We start from the raw sequence: 19,717 nt of genomic DNA, 5'->3' as shown, positions 1-19,717 counted from the left end.
CACGTGCTGGCGGGTCTTGTGGCACAGCACCACCTGTGGCACGATGTTGATTTTCATCTTCATTTCCACCATTTTCAATTGGATTCGAACGGGTTGGTAATTCATGCTGGGTTTCCAATTCTCGTTCGGAATCGGCCCCGCTGTTGTTATTGTTGTTGTTTCCGTCCTGCGACATTGCGTATTATATAATACACACATATATATATATTTTGTTTTACAATTGAAGCGACGGCTGCTCAGATTGGAGATTAAAGAAAAATCTGTGCTTGACTGTTTAGCGTTTTAATCTCAACAAATTGTAAGTAAGTATGGAAAACATATTCATTTAATGTACATGGGGGAAGTCAGCGTGTCTATCACAACCTAAGCCGTCTTCTTGTTCTCCTCCAGTGGCTCCTCGCTGGCTGGTGTGGTGCTGCTTGCCTCGGACTCAAGGGCTGATCGGGCCTCCACAACATCTGAATCATCGATGGAGGGCGTAGGCGCAGCACCGGCAGCGGGATAAGGCGGGAACTGCTGATCCTGAGGATATTGTGGCTGCTGCTGTGGCTGTTGTTGGCTCTCTGTGTAGTCAACGGGCGCTGGCTCCTGTTCTGGCTGGCGTGGTGCTTCTACAACTTCGCTCTCCTGCTCCACATTGATGGGCTGTGGCTGCTCCACTAATTGCTGTGGCTGCTGGACCAGTTGCTGTGGCTGTTGCACCAATTGCTGTGGCTGTTGCACCAATTGTTGTGGCTGCTGCACCAATTGTGGCTGCTGATAGTACTGTGGCTGCAGCACATTGATGGGTGTGGGTAAAGCGGCAGCGGCCACTGGCACTGCAGCAGCAGCGGCGCGCACCGCTACAACTGGCTCGCGCTGCACCACCGCATTGAAACCATTGATATCGTCGGCTGTGTAGGTGACAGTGCGCTTGTAACCATCGGCATCCAGGACGCTGTAGGTGCCAACCACATTGCTGCCGCTGCGCGACTCCACCTGGCTCTTGATATCTCCGGTCACCGAATCGTGCACGCCGTACGAGAAATCATAACGAGGTGCCGCCTGCAACTCCACTTGCTTCAGTACAGGAACGACCGGGGCAGGGGCGGCTACGGTCTTTACAACTGGCACGGGTGCGGCTGCAGGAACCACTGTCTGGGCGACCGTATAGGGAGCAGGTGCGGCCACAATTGACTTCGTGTAGATAGGAGCAGCTGGCAGCAGAGTCTTGGTGAGGAAAGGAACCGTGGTCTGCTGATAAACAGCAGAAGGTGGCGCAGTATGATAGAATCTGGCAACGGTGGGATTCGGATGATAGCCAGCGTAGGTGGCCGCAAAGCCCCCCATGCAGTATCCAACGAGCGCCATGAGGCTCAAAATCGATAGTTGCTGTGGGCGAAAGCAAGAGACAATCAGCAATGAATAGTTTATCAAAAGGCAAACATTTAAGGTAAGCTAACATTTCGTTTAAATAACATCAACAACATTTTTGAGGACAATTCAAGCACATAGACTGAATATAGCTATCGTAATCGAGTCGATCTTTCATAGATATTGTTTTTTTCAATACATAGTGGCATTTTATTGCCCCTAAATATAAAACGATTTTACAGTTTTGGGCTAAAAGTGAAAAATTAGTAACAATTTAAATTGTTATTCTTACTAATATCTTTTATACCATTTCTAATGCTAGAGAGTTGTTTCTTAAATTGCTTTTTTTTCTTTTTTTTTTTTTTGTAACTAGTTAGTAGCTATAGAAAACATCAGAGCCTCACTGATATTTGTCCCATGTACATACGTACTTAACATTTCTAATCTATGACGTTTGAACTCAAACCAGAACCTAAAAATAATCACCAAAATTCCGCAGCATTCAATTAATGAAAAAAGTTTGATACAGCTATGAAATTTGTTGTGCTATTTCAAGGCGCCAATTTTCGAAACCAGTTTTAATCAGAGACTACAAAATGTAGAATAACCTCATAACAGTCGAATATTTTACTAATATTTTTCCATAAACTACTTTGAAAATAAACCGAAAATCGAACTGAAGACATCATATTTCGATCTCGATTTAAGCTCTCCAGAGAGGCTAAAACAAAACTTCTGTATATATGAAAATATTTAAGCCAATGTGTATTTTCTCTGTTTTATTAAACACCTATTTGTCCTGCAATCTCCACAAACTCTGGATATATCCACTTTAGCTGCCCATTGTCAGTGGCAATCACTTACTTGACTTGCCATTGTGTTCCTTTCAATTGGCTAAAAGTTTCTAAAAATGTAAGACACACGTCACGACAAATATTGAAATAGCGAGCACGGTTGTGGTGTTTCGTCCTCGTCGAAATCGGTATCGGAATCGAGTCGAGCGCGTCTGTTGACCACCGTTTGGTTAATGATGCGGTCCAAGCAGCGCTCGCTCCACTTTATACGACAGAGGTTGGCAGGCGTGTGCCCAGAATTAGCCCAAAGAAGTTGCACCCACACACAGGTACACTACCACACAAACTGGTATCTCAAAGATACACACACACACACACACATACATGCGTGCGTAATGTATCTTTTGGTGACAATTCGACAATTGCTCGAAACTGGTTTTTGCGCTTTTGGTCGCAGTTTCAAGTTCAGCTGTAGACCGCGCTTCCTTGTAGGCCTATAGGCTATGCTTATGTCGCATAATTGTTTGACATTTATGCCATTATTTAATTAACAGCACAGTTGTTAGTCCCCTCCCCATCCCCATCCCCAGGAGCTGCATTCCCACTAACCATTACAACAGAGTGCGGCATTTCTGCACTTGATCCACATTTTGGCCCAAAAATTAGACAAATTCGTGCCTCTTCCCCCTCCGCCCGGCTGTCAACAGCTTTTCGTCTATTTTTGGTAAGTTTGTTGGTTTGTTTGTATGTCAACGACGTTCGCTTCATTTGCCGCATGAGTTTCAGTTTTTTCCTTAGTTTTTTGGAAAAAATTTGTCATTGTTTCCAATTTTCAGCAAACGCGTCTACGCACACGTAGTTATTTATTTATTTACTTAAAGTTATTTCGCACAATTTGCAACTTTGTCACCTTTTTGGAAATTGCGTATTGCGAGTAAATTGTTGGAGCGTCCAACTTCTTTAAATACATTTCCTATTTTTTCTCCCCATAATATGAACATGTTTTGCAAATTCTTTCTTTGTTGCTTACAAGCTTTGCTTTAAAAATCTTTCGTAATGGTTTAAAAAAGTGTAATCTTGCCTAGAACAGCACCTTGGATTAGATTTACTTTAGATGGCGGTAGAAAGCTTCCAGAGCTGTATTGCTCTTAACAGCGATAACATAGTCATTACCTAGATCGCCACCGGTAACATACTTGTATATATCTTTCCACAACTCACACACTTTTTAAGTCAGGTAGCCATCATTAGAGTAGCAGTTAGCTGACAAACCTCACGTTTTACAAGTGAAGCATCGACAAGAATAAGCTTTTATTTATTTAGTTCAAATTTACTTTTAATCTTTCTTTAATAACTTAAATTCTTTTCTGCTCGAATGGGCTTACATTATTTCCTAAAAACTTAAATTCTTCTTGACCTTTCTCGATTGACCTATGCAGGATACTCAAAACACATTGAAAAGAAAGAAATATTTATTTCTTTTATCAAACGAGCTTTTATAACTAAAATTTCTCTTAAACTTAATTAGGTTAGGCTGCTTTTTCTAGTAACTTGAACTCAATTGTGTCGATTGAACTATTTCTTGAGCTCGATCGAAACGTACTCTCTAACTTGATTTAGTATGTGAAGATTTATTTTTCTTTGCGAGTTTCATTCAATGTTAAATCATTCATATGTAGTGGGGAACTTTCCAATTTAAAAGTAAGCATTATCTAGTTTTTGAAATAAACATTTTGCCAATGTTTGCTGGAACTCTCAAACAGACTTGATGGTGACTGAAAATATCAGTTGGAAACTACTTAGGGCCAACGAAATGTCACAACTTCTCAAGCCGATCTCACCATCGAGTGCTTTCGTTGACCCAACAAATGCTGGCCAACTTTTCGGCAAGTCATCGCATAAATATTGCAAAAATGCAATTAAGTTGTACATTTGAATGGGCATGTCTGGCAAATCTGGGCAAAGCCTCTTGTTCCATATTCGCATCCAACGAGCCAAAAATATCAAAGCTGCATAGTGCGAATTATTTTAATAATCAACATAACAATAATAAAAATATAATTAAGCGCATTGCACAATAATAGAGCTGTTTGGGTGTCTGGCGGAAACTCAAAGGATGCCGCGCCGGAAATTAATTAAAACGAGCCAACAAAAGTATCAATCGGGGGTCGTTTAACCTTCAGATGGACTTATCAAACAGTCTATGTATACTATATACTAGACATCTACCCGTTTATAATATCTATGTAATTGCTGCATTTTTCAATTGAAGTTCATGAATTCATGAATTGCCCCTTTTTGGGGTTCAGTAAACAAACGGTCGACGCCGAAGGTTGTGGTCTAAGATCTTTCTGAGCAGCGAAAGAAACAAAAATTTGTCAACTCATTTGTGCTCGAAACCAAAATAAAAAGGTAATTACAACCATTTAACGGCAATGCAGCACTAATTCCAAGGAATTTTAGGCCTACAACAAAAAAATCATAGTATCTTTTCAACGTTCAATGACTCGCCAACAACAATAACAACAACAAGAACAACAACAGCAACAATTAATGTTCGGCAGCAAAAATTGAAAGTGCGTGAAGTGTTTATGGCTTTATTTTTATTTTTTGTTCAGATCGTGAAACAAACGTCCAATTAGAGCGTCTAAACACGTAGTCAGCAGAAATACAAAAAGGAACGAACAAAAATTAAATAAAGATGCAAAAATATCCACGATTGTGGGTAAAGGTAAACCAGGGCAGTACCAATACCAGTGCTCGCACTACCTCCACTGCCCACGCCCACGCCCAAACCCGTACCCCTGCCTCTACATATGTACATATCTGCGCAGAAAGAAGCAGTTACGGTCACAGTTTTGAACTTGAAACACTTACAAGACGCAAACGAACGACGCTGAATGAATGCTACACTGAAAGAAATAGTGGAATAGTGAAATAGTTGCTTCAGTTATTGAAACTGATTTTTGGCTCTTATATTTTCATCTGTTTTTTCTATAAATTCATCGTACCTATATGTATATCTCTATCTAAGGAAAATGAAGCTCTTTTGAATTTCAAATACTTACAAGTCGCAAACTATCTATCTATCTATTTTCATCTATGTTCATCAGTTTTCCCCATAAATAAATCCTACCCATATCCCTATCTCAATCTAAGGAAACGGAAGCACTTTTGAATTTAAAAAACTTAAAAGTTGCAAACGAACGAATGTTACATTGATCGAAAGAAAGGGATTGCTGACTCAATTTAAAATCTTAATTATCACTATTTGAGTTGATCAATCATTTGATAACTTTATAATTCTTATTAAATCCACTACTTATTAAAAGAATATGATTAAAATGAACACAAAGCAAAATACAGAATTATATTCACAAATCACTCTTATCGACTGCAGCTACGTTTAAAGATTCTTAAAAATGTCTTCGAAGGATTTCTAACTTCCCAAATCCACACACAGAGGTATATTTGTTTACCAGACTTCGCCTTTATTCTATATTTATATATATTGCTGCCATCAAAAGAAAACTATAGTCATATTTCTACTGTATGATCATTTATTTTTCCGTTGGCTGAAAAATATTACATGTTTAATAATATATGCATTTCAAAACTTGCAGCTGAGAAAAGTGCAGATTTTATAATCGCTACAGAAAGTTCGTTGATTTTTTCTATACATTTTTGCTAGAGAAATATTTATTTAAAAATGTAGGGTTTTAACTGGATATCCTACATTTAAATTTGTAGCTACGAATTTTCTTTAATTTCTAATGTTATCATTAATTTAAATGATTCAGTCTTAGAAAGAAATTGAATATAAATTCAAAACTTGCAAGTCTCTTTAAAAACTGCAAACGCTTCTTCGTTTATTTTAAAAACTGAAAAAGTGATTCTCTTACCTGTCCATATATTCGTTGCTCAACAGATTGTCATCATTATACTATAGATATATATAAGTATGTAAATGTATAAGCATTTTCTGTAATTGCGATTGCGGTGCCGTTCCTGCCCTCCGCCCTTCAGTGTTCATTCAATTTGCAAAGCCACGCATTTTTTATTTGTTGAGTCGCGATTGCGATGCGTTGTGGTCTGAATGTCAGAGACGGAAATTGCAATTCTATGCAAACTCTCAATATGCCCCTGAAACGGAAACGCGCCTATGCACAGCAGTGGGTGGGTGGGTGTTAGGCCTGCTTGCAGCCCCTTTGCCGGGGCGTGGCACTCTGACATTTGACAAATACTTAACACTATTTGCCAGGCTTAATAAACTCGTTTCGTTTCGTTTTCGTTGACTTTGCCGCAACAAAAGGAGCAGCAGACGTGACGCTGGCACGGGCCGGATGAGTAGGTGGGTGGTGGGTGATCGGTGGTTGGTGGTGGTTGACTAACTCTGTAGCTGTAAAATGGCAGAGATACGGCCATGATTGATTGCACGTTAAAGCACGAGAGCGTCATCACATCATTTCCTTTTTACACTTGACAGGAAATGCATTTTTAGCCAGCGAAATGAGCATCGTCTGCATGTGTGTGTGTGTGTGTGTGTGTGTGTGTGAGTGTATTGAGCATGGTAGAGGTGGTGGGGGTGGGGGTGCTAGGGTCTGTGCCGAGTGAAAAGCGCACATCACAGCAAGTGGCGTGAAAAGGTGAAACGGATGGGGACTTGTTCTTGCCACTTGGCACTTGACTGCATGCAAAGGCACTTCACGGCAGTTCCACAGACAATTTACACAAAAATCACACATACACACACACACATCTATGTATGTGTGAATGTGCATGTGTGTGCGTGTGTGCTGTTTGGTCATTGGGCGAGGCATTGAGCTGGAAATGCGAATGGAAATGCATTCCAAGGTCTAGCGCCAAAGTTCTAGACATGCGAGCCCGACTCTGTATTCAAATGGCTGCGAAAAACTTTCCAAGTCAGCAAACAGGAACTTTTAAGCCAAATCGTTAATTTACCGCTCATAAGCGCACAATACAGCTAAAAACCAGCTATTTACTGTTTATACAGGAAAAACTGGCTAAGACAATAAGCTTGCAACCAAAGGGAGTCTGTTTAAGCCAAACAGTTCGATGTTTTTTAGGAACTGCCGTCCGTCTGTATGAACGCCGACAGCTTAGCTATATCCAGCTCAAGCTTTATGTCGCATCACATATAGCCGCATAGGAACAATCACTCTTTATAGAGTTCATTTTTTGTTTATAACAACAACTGATTTGATACTTATGTATTTTGTTCGCTCCACTTTTTAATATAACTGCCATAAGAAGCATCGTTGTAAAATTATATATCCTATCCGAAATGCTGCCAAAAATTTAAAAAATCAGCACCTGGACAAACTTTTTGTTTATTAATGAATATATCGAAACTTATTTTAATTCAAATTTTTATAAAACAATTTGTTTAGCCATTACATTTATTTGTGTTGAAAGTTTAAGGTCTTGGAAAACCTGGATTTTAAATTATTATAATTTTTGTTATCTGGGATTTTTTTTTTCAGTATAATTATAAGTTTTTCCATAGTTTTTTTTTTAGTTTCTTATGAACATTTTAAATTATAATATTCGGAATTCTTTAAAAAGATATTTTATTATCTATTATATCTAATAGTTAAACTTTAAAATAATCAATTCAATTAAATCATTTAATATTAAATGCCAAGGGCGTAGGCAGCTTTTGCCAAAGGGGGGAGGGGGCCCAAAAAAAATAAAATTTGTATTAAATAATGCACGATTCATTTTAAAAATAACTTATGCATATGATCAATGAAAAAACTGCAACAAATCCACTCCAACTCCATTTTAAGGCGATATAGTGTCGAAAATTTGCCGACTTTATATGAGGGCCGTTGCCCCCCTGCCTACGCCCTTGCTAAATGCAGAAATTTTGTCAGCAATAATCTGCTTGTACGAGTATCAGTAGCTCCGAATTATTGCCAATTTGAATTATATATACTTATTTTATAGAGTGCTTACTTTTCTATTGTTCCTACTATCTGACTATTAATAGGTATCTTATGCTGTACGTACTGTAATATCGCCGTCGCACAGTTATCGATCAAAATTTGCAATATATCAGAGGCGTATAATCACCTTTCCGCATTCTACAAACGAATCTGAATGAATCGGCGCTGTCTCCGCATGCTTTGTGCCCAACCGAGTCAATTGCCTTTTGTCTCTGCCTCTCCCCCTCTCCAACTCCTCCTCTGCACTCACACGGAGAAACGATCTGAGACGAATCGACTGAATGGATTGTATGGAAAACAATGTGTGCATGAGTGTGTGTGTGTATGAGTGTGCGTGTGTGTGTATGAGTGTGCGTGTGTGTGTGTGTGTGTGTGTGTGCTCGCACACGCTCACGTCTGGTTTGACGCCAAGATGCCGACAACAAATGTCGCCCAAGTCGCATTAATCCATCAAAATTGGCGCGTTGAAACGGAAATCAACACAGCGCTCGTGAAGGCGAGGAATGGGCGGAAGGGAGTGCGGGGGGCAGTTATGAAAGCTATGAACGATAAAATCATGAAGCAGATACTTTACATACATATATATTTATACTTAGTGTGTAGGATGAGGAGAATGTGGGAGAAGCAGAAACTAAAACTATGACTGTGCGCGAAGTAAGAACAGTTCCAATAAGCCCCACCCCTCTCCCCACCACTCTTCCGTAAGTCTAAAATTAAATATTTGACACAAATACAAGTATTCTAAATATGTTGACTACTCTTTAAGCGGCCAAGCACTCCAAGCATGCTCAAAAATTAGTATTGCTTGGTAGCTACCATTACTATTATTATTATTATTTTACAAGTATGTAAGCCATTTTGCATTTCCTAATGTAAGGCAATCATTTGTTCATTAGAATTTATGCAAAACAAGAGAGAAAAATTGGTAGAATCGAGCGAATTAAATGAAATTCATAAATTACAAAATACATACTTGTATGTAAATATGTAAACACACATACGTACCAGATGTACATACATACATACCATACAGAACCACCAACAACTCCAATGTTGATTGATTAGCCAACAACCACCAATAAACACTAAAAACTACAACTATTTATTTATTTACATCTATTAGAAAATATTTTGTTGGCCAAAAGGCAAATTACAATATTAGCTAAATACCAGGCGAACAGAAATAGCCGAACTGATTTATTTAAGTTTTGAAAAAAAGTTATCTCTAATACTTCGACGAATAGTGTGTTGTGGTGTTTTGAAATTTTGTATATGAGTGTTTATGCGTGACTATGTTTTCGTGTATTTGTACAGTACACATAATTCTGTTTTTACACGGTAGATAGGTTCCTAAAAAAGTCGTGTAAAAACAGACAATGATCATATGCAAAAGGAATCGTGCTAAATGGAATATATACCTAATTCTGTTTTTACACGGTAGATTGCTTCCAGAAACAACCGTGTAAAAAAATACATAATCCAAAATATGTGATTGGTTTCTTATCTCAAAAGAAATACAAGTATATAGGCAATTTTTAATTTTCAAACCGTATTATATCAAAATCGTGTAAAAAAAGACCGTGCAAAAACAGAATTAGTTGTACATAGTTGAGCAGCGGCAACAACAACAACAGCTGGTATATCATATGTAGATATAATATTTGTGGCTATAGCTTCCCTAACAGTTGACCTATCACGATTAAAATTGACGTAGAAACACATGAGCACTAACCGGAAGTCACTAAATTTGTGTAAAAAACACTTCATGCGGGGGAGTGCGAAAAAAATACAAACTTGTCCTTTCTCAGACTTGGAAGAATCTGGATACCAAGTTTAAAAATTCTAGCTCCTACACTTGTTGAGATCCTGGCATTCATACAGACAGAGAGAGGAACATGGCTCCATCCACTCGCATTGTACTTGTATATATTTACCCTTTTGGTCAGGATACTTGTATAAATATTAAAATTGATAAATTATTCCATTATGGATTTCCCTTATCAAAAACTATAAAAAGGTACAAAACATACAGATATTAGTTTTTGAAATATTTAAGTGTTATTTATTAGGGAATTGAAAGAAGTCAACAATTATAGCTCGGCTCAACGACTATTTTTGTAATTTTCTTGTGCAGAGAGCGAAATTTATGCCAGAAGCAATAATTCATGGAGCCATTTATTCCAGTCTCCAGATGCCACCTACGCCGAAATGGCCAAGAGTCGGCGACAAACAAAGAAATGAATCAATTTAACGATGCGATTAAAATCGAGTGGCGTCAACTGATGCCGAATTTGTCGGTCCCAAAAATCGAACGAAAACGAATAAGAATTGACACACGATTCTTGTGATTTATTTCTTTATTGATTTCATAGCCAGCGGTTTAAAGATTATGCAATGAAAAACATTAATTCCAGACAATAGCAATACTTCAACTATTGTCAATCGGATGAATTGCCAAGCTGACTGGCTGGCTACGAATCGAGCTAATTATGCGACCGCTAAGCGGATTTGCTGTTTGTTTCTAATTGGACTTCGACTTCGAATAGACTTCGACAGCCCAGACAATTAATGGTATGCCAGTTTAGAGTTCTGCTACTTTAAATCCAATTAAATGCTGCGACAATAGTTTCTAACGCACAGGGCATGAAAACTATATGGTTTTAATAATATTTGCAATGAGAGCGCAGAAAAAATGCGGATTAAGGTATCTAAAGCATATTGAACTTTAAATGCGTTAACAAGAAGCTTTATGTGCTAAAAAGTGCTACAATTTTGGATTTAAACTAAATGCTCGAAAGCAAAATACAGCGCTATACAAGTATATTTATAGTTTTTCATAAAAAATAAGTTTTAAGAAGCAATTATGGGTTGTTACAAGTAATACTTGTAAAAGCATATATGTACATAATAAAGCCCAGCTCTTAATACTATTCCCAATGCAGGCAATAAATAAAAACGGCTCCTTACCCTTATAGCTTTAAGCTTTCAATGCAATAACGAAATGCATTTCCTAAGCCCGGTTTAAAAGCCTTTTATACTTGTATTTATTAAAATTTCAACTTCAAGCAGTCGTTTATTTCGTTCATTTTAAAGTTCAAGGTTTCCCTGTACTTGTAATCCTTTTTAATGTTATATTTGAGTACATTAGTTTATCTTTTGTTTAACTAATATTTTCTGTAAATTATTATACAGGTACTGATGAAGATTATTAAATCGCTTATCAGCTATAACTTTCTAATACTTGATTGTTGCGCTTAGCTTTATTACGCGATGACTGCTTCTAAGTAATTATTCCAATGGGTTCTTATCGGCATGGTTCTTCCAAATAAGTTCAAGAGTATTAATTAGTGGTAGAGAGTACCTCTCCTTTAAAACTTTGAAATCCATGTTGAAATGTTTTATTTAAACGATAACAAAGTTAAGCCCCTTACTGTTTATACATCAGTTTAAATATTCTGGTCTTACTCTACATTTCAACCCAACTTTGCTTAAGTGTTATAATTTCAGAATGCAAGTTATAATACATTTTAGGACCGCACAGTTTTTAGAGTATTATACATAGTTTTGCCGGAATTTTTGTATTATTCTGGTTAAAGAGTCGAAGAATAATAAACCCAATAAAAACTGCTTAGATCACACATCATATCTTGGTTAAGATAGACTTTAATACAAGTATTTAAAAAGCTTTCTTAGCTTTTAAAATTTAAAAAAGATACATGTTCTTCTACTAATAATATAAATATCAAAGATGAGTTTTAACTTATTTTTAAAGAAATTTATTTAATTTAATATAATTCTGCAACAACTTTCGTTGCAACATTGCCACCACTTCTTTTTATGTACGAGTATGGGTCTGACATTTAAATTTTTGCCCCTAGTAGTATATTTTGTTCCATAAACCCTTTAAATAATGCCAATTCTGAAGGTCCCCCTTGCGCAATAGTTGCTGCTCGCAAGCACCAAGCCCCTATAGTCTGCTATATATATGAATGCATTTGTACTATACTGGTTTGTAGTACGTATAGCCAGCCCCATGCGTGCTCATATTTTTGCGCAGAGCTTTTTTAATTAAAAGCAATTTCTACAATGTCAAACAACGCGTCAACGCAAACGCGCACCATAAAATATTTTACATACCCATAAAATATGTGTCCTTCCCCCACCAGCAGAGAGCTAACACCAGCCACCCAGCCAACCACAAACCCCCGACTAGGCTGCCACTATCAAGGCCAAAGGCAAGGGCGGCTGCAGAAGCTGGCTAGGAAGGAAGGAAGGTTGGAGAGAGCAGATGTTGAAGTGTCAACACGTCGGTGTTGAAGGTGTCGAAGCTGCCAAGTCGACTAAATAGACGACATGGACGTAGAGATAAGGGGTTGAATAACCCCAAAATTTGCAAGAAAAACTTATATTATTGCGCGTGAATACATTGTGATGATTACTTCCCAAAATTTAGACTTTGCTAAAATCTAATAGAACTGGGCATAACAATATTTAATTAACAAGAAAAACATAAACAGTTTGAATTAATTCCTTAACCATTTACCCAAACGGTAACCGTGTAAAATTTTTTAGTTCGTATGTATGTATGTATATAGTATATCTATTCTTGATCAGAAAGACAAGACGAATTAATAAAGCAATGTCCATCTGCAAGAATAACCAAACTTCATATCCAGGTTCTCCTAACCTCTAGGCAGATTAAGCTTGTTTTTTTTTTCTGAAATTAGTGAATCTGAAATTTTGCAATTTAATTAAATTAGTGGAAATGAAATACATCCATTATTTGAAACTACCAATATGTACATTCAGTATTATTCCCTGAAAGAAAAACAAAGAAAGGAAGAAATTTTCACATTACAGTCGTAGACAATATATTGGAAAAACACCCTTCCAGGCTTTCTCAAATCACAAAAACAAGAAGCTATGAAAAGAAACCATTAACTTAATGGTGAATAAAATCGAAACCCCCTAAATGCGCTACGCCCCTGTGCTTGCACGCGAGTGAAAATTGTATCTATAAGATATGCGGGCATGCTGCAGCCAATCAATATGCAAAATAATGACAGTCAGTCAATATTTGCGGGACAAGTGGGGAGGGGCGTGGCGAAAAACGCAGTGATTTTTGGCACTCGACAATTGTCAGCTCGCTGCTGCCAGTCTCTGCCATTGTTTAACAACATATACTATTTGCCTGATGCATGATCGGGTGCTACAAAAACAACAGCAACAACAGCAACAACAACCACAACGAAGCTCAAGTGGCTTAAAGTACGTTTTGTTACCTTTTAGGCGCCTCAGAAGTGCCGTTGCCGGCGCACTTGACATGTCAACGACATTTCATTTAAACAAATAAGCAAGAGCCTGTCAGGCCAGCTGCATGACTGTTGTGGGCTGTTGTGGGCGTGGCAGAACGGAACTGAGCAGAGCGGAGGCAATCAACTCTGGTTGCCATTGACGTTGACATGCAAAACAATCAGCTCAGCTCAGCACAGCATGCATAATTGGCCAGACTACAAGTATGATGCTGTTTGTGTTTTGTGCGTGCTGCACTTTTTCCGCTCTTAGACGCCTCTAGAAATGCAACAGCGCATCAAGCGTACACTCAAAACAATGTCTGTCCATCAATATTTAGGCAATCTATGGTTCCCATTGGAGTGTTTGGAGCAAATGCTTCAGCAGCACGATTGCAATTCTATGAGAACGAAATTGTAGTCGAAGATAAAGGGGCTGTTTACTTGTTCAATTTGAGTTATCTTTTAAATTTGATTTTAGCTTATAAATAGACTTGCGCTTGATGCTAAAAATCTTTAACTCAATTCATTTCTCGAACATTTCCAAGATTTCCTTAATAACATGATTTAATCTGTATAGTTCTTCTTTTTTATGGTGTACATACTCTACATCCCTGGACAGAATAATAGGTGTGAGCATATTTTAAAAAAATATATATTTTTTACAAATTTGGTTTGACAAACCTATTATTCTGTCCAGCCTAAAAACATTTATATTTTATGAATTAACTAAGCGCTAAGTTATTTTTTTAGTTGGTAAAGCTGTTTATTATTTGTTTTGTCGCTGAAGTATGTTTACTTTGAAAGCTATGTAATCTATAGTATTTTCTATAAAAATTCAAATTTATATGAAAGCCAAGCTTTTTTAAAAACATATACATATATATATTTTTAATTAATTTGGGTTTACATATATTAATGGCATAGATTGAAACCAATTTTATTTCCAAGTCCATCCATACCATTAAGCTATATAGTAGAATATTCTGAGTGTAGCTAAATTTGTAGCTGGAATTTTAATGCAGTTGCCAACTTTGCTGCCGACGCGAAACTTTAGTCGCTAATCTGGCTTATGACTCGCAGATAAGAGTCGACCAGCTGTACATAGGAAATTATGCTGCCTATGTGTTTTATTCGAATGTGTCTCGTTTATGGCCAATAACTCTATTTGGATCTGTCGCTCCTACGACCCCGCTGACATACCCAAAACTTTCAATATTGACTTGAAATCAATTTTTAATTTTCACTGTTTTGCAGGTTTTTCCACCTTAGCTGCGCACATGACATAACAATAAATGATTTAGAAAACTTAAAGGCTTTTCCAATTTTCACTTACAGTTTTTATTCCTTTTAGCCGAAATCCTGGCGATCATCCGGACAGACGGACTCGTGTTGCATCGGTATTAATAGAGTCTACTTACCAAGTTTGGTCAATGCGGGCTTTGCCGTTGCCGAATTCCAGCCGTTCATCAGGACAGTCGGACAAACGGACATGGCTATGTCTTGTCAATCAACAATTTAGTTTAAGCATACTTCTATTTGTTAAATTTTTCACTTTGCAAGTTTAGTTATTTACAATTAAATATAAAACATGTAAACAAATTTTAGAAATGTGGTAAATTATTTAAAAAGTTTTCTTAATAACTTAAATATTTACATTTATATGAACTTAGTAAAAGTAATAACATATAATATAAGATAATAATTATAAACAATGAACTACAAACTGTTGGCAAACTTTAAAAACTTTACAAGTTTGATAATGTTAACCAAATAATACAAATTTATAAACCAAAAACACCAGAAATATGCCACATGCTATAAGTTAAGTTCTAAATTGTAAAATGAAATCATATTACTCAGGTTTTATGTACATATACTTTGTATATTATATACATAGTACATAGTATACCAAAATAAACTCATACCCATAAAACACGAAAAATACAATTAATTTAGTAAACAAATATCGCAACACTTAAAGTGCAAAGATTTAAAATATGTTAGTATTATTATTATGTTAAAGCTTAAATTCATTTTAGCGTTTCGAATAAATACGTTTTGTATAAGCAAACAAAAGTTGTAAAGAGTAGTTGTTGTTCCTTAAATAACAATGATTTCGGAAGGAAATAATACAATATTTTTATTATAATGGATATGGAAACTATGCATGATCGATTGAAGGAATGTGCCATATAAGCACGAATTGCATTTATTGGGTGCACTCCTTCGCGCTTCTTGTGCGAAGAAGTTTGCTAGTTCCAGTTCCAAAACTAGAAAAAATAAAAGCGTGTTAAAAAAAAACAAGGCAAAATCGAAGTTGCCTTTCAACGACACTTATCTGCATCATCTACCAGGCGAACATAAATGGGCAGTAGGCAGCTGCATTGCTGGTTTATTTACGGCAGAGCAGCTGATTTTTGTTTACTTTTCGCAATGCACCGCAAGGATCGCGTTTATTTACATTTGAAGCGCAGCCAATAGGAGAGCCCCAATTTGTTTACATCTCGCAAAGCACCGCAAATATCGTTTTTGTTTACAACTTCAGTTTGTTTACTTTTGGTTTTGTTTACATTCCCAATTTTAATTCCAGCCGGCTTGTTTACTTGCTGGGCACTTATGCTGGCCTGGTGTATTAATAAACGAAATGGAGCTCATTCATATCCAAAACCGAACAAATTAAATTCCACCCGACCAAGTTGGCCTTTAAGCGACGCATAAACCAACTCTATCTACCAGGCGAACATAAATGGGCAGTAGGCAGCTGCATTGCTTGGTTATTTAAAGTGAAACAGCTGAGTTTTGTTTACTTTTCGCAATGCACCGCAAGGATCGCGTTTGCTTACATTTGAAGTGCAGCCAATAAGAGAGCCCCAATTTGTTTACTTTTCGCAATGCACCGTATTACTTGCATTTGAAGTGCATCCAACTTCAGTTTGTTTACTCTTGGTTTTGTTTACATTCCCAATTTAAATTCCAGCCGGCTTGTTTACTTGCTGGGCACTTATGCTGGCCTGGTGTATTAATAAACGAAATGGAGCTCATTCATATCCAAAACCGAACAAATTAAATTCCACCCGACCAAGTTGGCCTTTAAACGACGCATAAACCAACTCTATCTACCAGGCGAACATAAATGGGCAGTAGGCAGCTGCATTGCTTTTTTTTTGCGGCGGAGCAGCTGATTTTTGTTTACTTTTCGCAATGCACCGCAAGGATCGCGTTTGTTTACATTTGAAGCGCAGCCAATAGGAGAGCCCCAATTTGTTTACATCTCGCGAAGCACCGCAAATATCGTTTTTGTTTACAACTTCAGTTTGTTTACTTTTGGTTTTGTTTACATTCCCAATTTAAATTCCAGCCGGCTTGTTTACTCGCTGTTCACTTATGCTCGCCTGGTGCATGAATACATGAAACGCGTGGAAATTAATAGAAAAAAAAAAACAGAAAAAGCTGACCGGTCTGGCCTTTCCAGCAAAAGTAAACAATTAATTAAAACATTAATTATTAAATAATAAATAAATCAGTTGCAGACATTTAAATAGTAGTCTAGACAAGAAAACTAGATTCGAACAGGCTCAATTCCTAATTCTTAAACGCAGCACTACAACTACAGTACTACCAATCAAAATTTTATTTTTATTTTTTTTTAAGATTAAACTAATTAAATAAAATAATAAAATCAAAAATAAATAATAATCGCAAATATGTAATGTATTGCTTAGCATTTGACAAAATATTTCTAAGCTTGTAAAAGTAAACAAGTAAATACAAAACATATATGTACATACCTACATAAATAAGGAGATATATCTATTAATGTTAAAGAAAAGCGTTTGCATAGTTTTAATGTAATAATACGTTAAATAATTTGTTGAAAAGAAATCTAAAAATCTACAAACCGATATGGCAACTCCAAAGGAAGCTAATATTCTGCCAGCAGCAATTTCTTACGAAATCTTTTCTATAGGACCAGAGCTCCACATACATTCATGCGTACATGCATAGCACTTACGTGTTTCATAAATTTAAAAAATTTTTAATAACACAAATTTTTGTAAGTCGGTCTTTTTACAGCACTCTTTTGCCAGCTTTATCGATTAATTTTAAAATCGATAGCAAGCGATCGTTCCTGTACTAATCGGAATCGTTCTGCAATCATTCTTGATTCCATCAGCTGATTGTTTTAGCTGTGCAAATGTGTGTGTCTCCAAAATTGAGTATTTGTACAGACATAAATTAATATTACACGAGCATGTATACCTAAAAAAACAAAAGGTTTGAGTTTGAATTCGCAGTATTTTGTTTACAAAATAAACGAATTTATTTGAAATTGCAGAAAAATGGCTTTTGGAATAAATCAGATTTTAATGAACGAGTTCTTTGGCGATGTGCTAGACCTGAACTTTATAAATGCGATCACTGACGAGCTCAAATACAAAACAAAGTCTAGCAAGAGAACGCAAGCGTCCCTAGGCCATGTGCAAATTATGCTTAAGGAGTACATGTTAAGCGATTTTAAGCAGCACTTTAGAATGAATAGAACTACATTTCAGGTACATAAAATATCTTATATACTATTAGTAAATTTTATATACTTGTAATAAGCATATTTTTAGATACTACTCAAAGAAGTGGCACTTGAGAGAGAACAGACCAAGGACATAGACTTGGAATCACAACTTTTATTTACTCTCTGGATTTTAGGCAATCAAGAGTCGCTTGAAGTTGTTGCAAATCGCTTTAGCATTGAGAAAAAATGGGGACAATTCGTTTTTGAGCAATGTATTCAAATTCTATCTAAACTTATGCCGAAATACGTGAAGTGGCAGACAGAGGAAGAACAAGCACTGACCGCAGATATATTTGAATTTAAATCCCGTGGAATCGTTGGCGTGACTGGCGTCATCGATTGCTGTCACATACCCATAAGGAGGCCCCTAGAAAATTCTTTTGATTACTACAATGTCATGAACTATCATTCTGTAATACTACAGGGGGTTTGTGACAGCGCAGGGAAATTTATGGACGTTTTCATTGGAATGCCTGGGAGTATAAATGATGCAACAGTCTTCAGAAACAGCCCATTGTGCATGAAAAAGGATAGACGTTTAGTTGGAGATGTGGCATACCCATTAAGCACGAATCTGTTAACTCCGTATGCGAAAAAAGATGTTACCCAATTCAAGGCCGCGCATGAGATATACAATAAAAGATTGAATGTGTTGCATTCGATTATTGTCCGGGCGCTCGGGCTGCTTGTAAGCCGATTCCGCAGATTGCAATATTTGGATGTTAAAACGCCGAAAGCAGCAAACTATATAATAAGCGCCTGCTGCATGCTTCACAACTTCATACAAATCAACGAGGATACGGCTGAAGAAGATGACATCGATGAAGAGGCGGTATCCAAAATTTTTATGCCGCCCAATAACTTTGTTGACAATCAAATATGCGCAGAGGATGCCTACGAGCAACGAAACTTTATCAAAAATCGATTGAATCAGTCGGTTTAAAATCAATGGCATTTACGTTTAAAGAACTTAATTTATTTTACTTACACGTGTTCCTAATATTAAATCGTATAGAAAATATGTATATTTTAGTTATTTCTGGATTGAATCGCAATATACTCTTTTAAAAGTTCATTCCTTTCGGCCTGTATATCATTAGCCCTCTCGAGCGCATCTCGAATCCCACTAAGGACCTCTAACCGACGCTCGTCTGGATCCAAATTTTCTTCTTCCTGCATAGAGGGTTGCCTGTGCTCTTCCATCTTGCGTTTTTTCTCAGGCGGTAATGCTGAAATATTGTTGCCCACGGAAAGTATTGATGACGAAGCACTGTCCGAACAGAAACTGCTTCGCGACTGCTCCTCTTTAATTATACATTCTACATTTAGTCCCTGCATGTTTGTTTCTTGCTTCGGATCGTTTTCCTCGAAACTGGGATACGAAGATACAGAGTGGTATGGAGCTACCGACGGTGAGTCGCAATAAATTTGTTGCATCTCTCTAAAGTAGGTCCAGGATGTTTTGGTGGTACCGTATTTCTTGGCATGATCCATTAAATTATCGTATTTTTGCTTTAAATTGCGAAACTTTCTGTCCGCCTTGATAGGGTCCAAGCCATGCATGTCACACTCCTTCTCCATCACGCTGATTATTTCCTGCCACAAGTCCCTTTTCTTTATACATGGGTCTCGAAACTCGTGTTTCCTGCTATTGTACAGAGTCAGGAATAATTTCGTTTTGTCTACGTCCCACTCCGGTACATTTATTGGAACAAAACTGCCGCTCATTTCACTATT

General features: G+C 37.0%; 3 protein-coding genes across 5 annotated transcripts; 1 reads left to right on the top strand and 2 right to left on the bottom strand.

Moving 5' to 3' along the window:
- Nucleotides 1-363: 363 nt before the first annotated feature.
- Nucleotides 364-1,350, bottom strand: LOC115626069 (cuticle protein 8). Its single transcript, XM_030521322.1, has one exon. It carries the CDS (start codon nucleotides 1,348-1,350, stop codon nucleotides 364-366), a length of 987 nt encoding a protein of 328 aa, XP_030377182.1.
- LOC115625740 (putative nuclease HARBI1) lies at nucleotides 750-19,055 on the top strand. 2 transcript variants are annotated; one of them, XM_030520893.1, is made up of 3 exons: nucleotides 750-1,432; nucleotides 17,747-17,963; nucleotides 18,027-19,055. In XM_030520893.1, exons 1-3 carry the CDS (start codon nucleotides 1,401-1,403, stop codon nucleotides 18,921-18,923), a joined length of 1,146 nt encoding a protein of 381 aa, XP_030376753.1. In that variant the 5' UTR covers nucleotides 750-1,400; the 3' UTR covers nucleotides 18,924-19,055. The 2 variants fall into 2 exon arrangements, with proteins under 2 accessions (XP_030376753.1, XP_030376754.1); XM_030520894.1 differs by lacking the exon at nucleotides 750-1,432 and adding an exon at nucleotides 17,480-17,685.
- On the bottom strand, nucleotides 18,767-19,717 carry LOC115625741. Of its 2 annotated transcripts, none has more exons than XM_030520895.1 (2): nucleotides 18,969-19,717; nucleotides 18,767-18,889 (listed from the first exon to the last, which is right to left on the bottom strand). In XM_030520895.1, the coding sequence occupies exon 1, from the start codon at nucleotides 19,706-19,708 to the stop codon at nucleotides 19,010-19,012; it is 699 nt and encodes a 232-aa protein (XP_030376755.1). In that variant the 5' UTR covers nucleotides 19,709-19,717; the 3' UTR covers nucleotides 18,767-18,889; nucleotides 18,969-19,009. The 2 variants fall into 2 exon arrangements, with proteins under 2 accessions (XP_030376755.1, XP_030376756.1); XM_030520896.1 differs by having other exon boundaries at nucleotides 18,789-18,874.

This window comes from Scaptodrosophila lebanonensis, unplaced genomic scaffold, assembly GCF_003285725.1.
Source record: "Scaptodrosophila lebanonensis strain 11010-0011.00,11010-0021.00 unplaced genomic scaffold, SlebRS2 tig00000080-arrow-pilon, whole genome shotgun sequence".
In the NCBI taxonomy this organism is placed as follows: Eukaryota; Metazoa; Arthropoda; class Insecta; order Diptera; family Drosophilidae; genus Scaptodrosophila; species Scaptodrosophila lebanonensis.
The sequence above is the reverse complement of the archived record's forward strand: the minus strand, read 5'-3'. Positions and strand labels throughout refer to the sequence as shown.

What these genes read in the sequence shown, in the direction of transcription:
- LOC115626069 (XM_030521322.1), bottom strand. Translation starts at nt 1,350, where the DNA reads ATGGCGCTCGTTGGATACTGCATGGGGGGCTTTGCGGCCACCTACGCT.
- LOC115625740 (XM_030520893.1), top strand. Translation starts at nt 1,401, where the DNA reads ATGAATAGTTTATCAAAAGGCAAACATTTAAG. An exon ending in TCAAAAGGCAAACATTTAAG is followed by an intron (nt 1,433 to 17,746) that starts GTAAGCTAACAT and finishes TTGAAATTGCAG; the next exon opens with AAAAATGGCTTTTGGAATAA. An exon ending in TGAATAGAACTACATTTCAG is followed by an intron (nt 17,964 to 18,026) that starts GTACATAAAATA and finishes GCATATTTTTAG; the next exon opens with ATACTACTCAAAGAAGTGGC.
- LOC115625741 (XM_030520895.1), bottom strand. Translation starts at nt 19,708, where the DNA reads ATGAGCGGCAGTTTTGTTCCAATAAATGTACCGGAGTGGGACGTAGAC.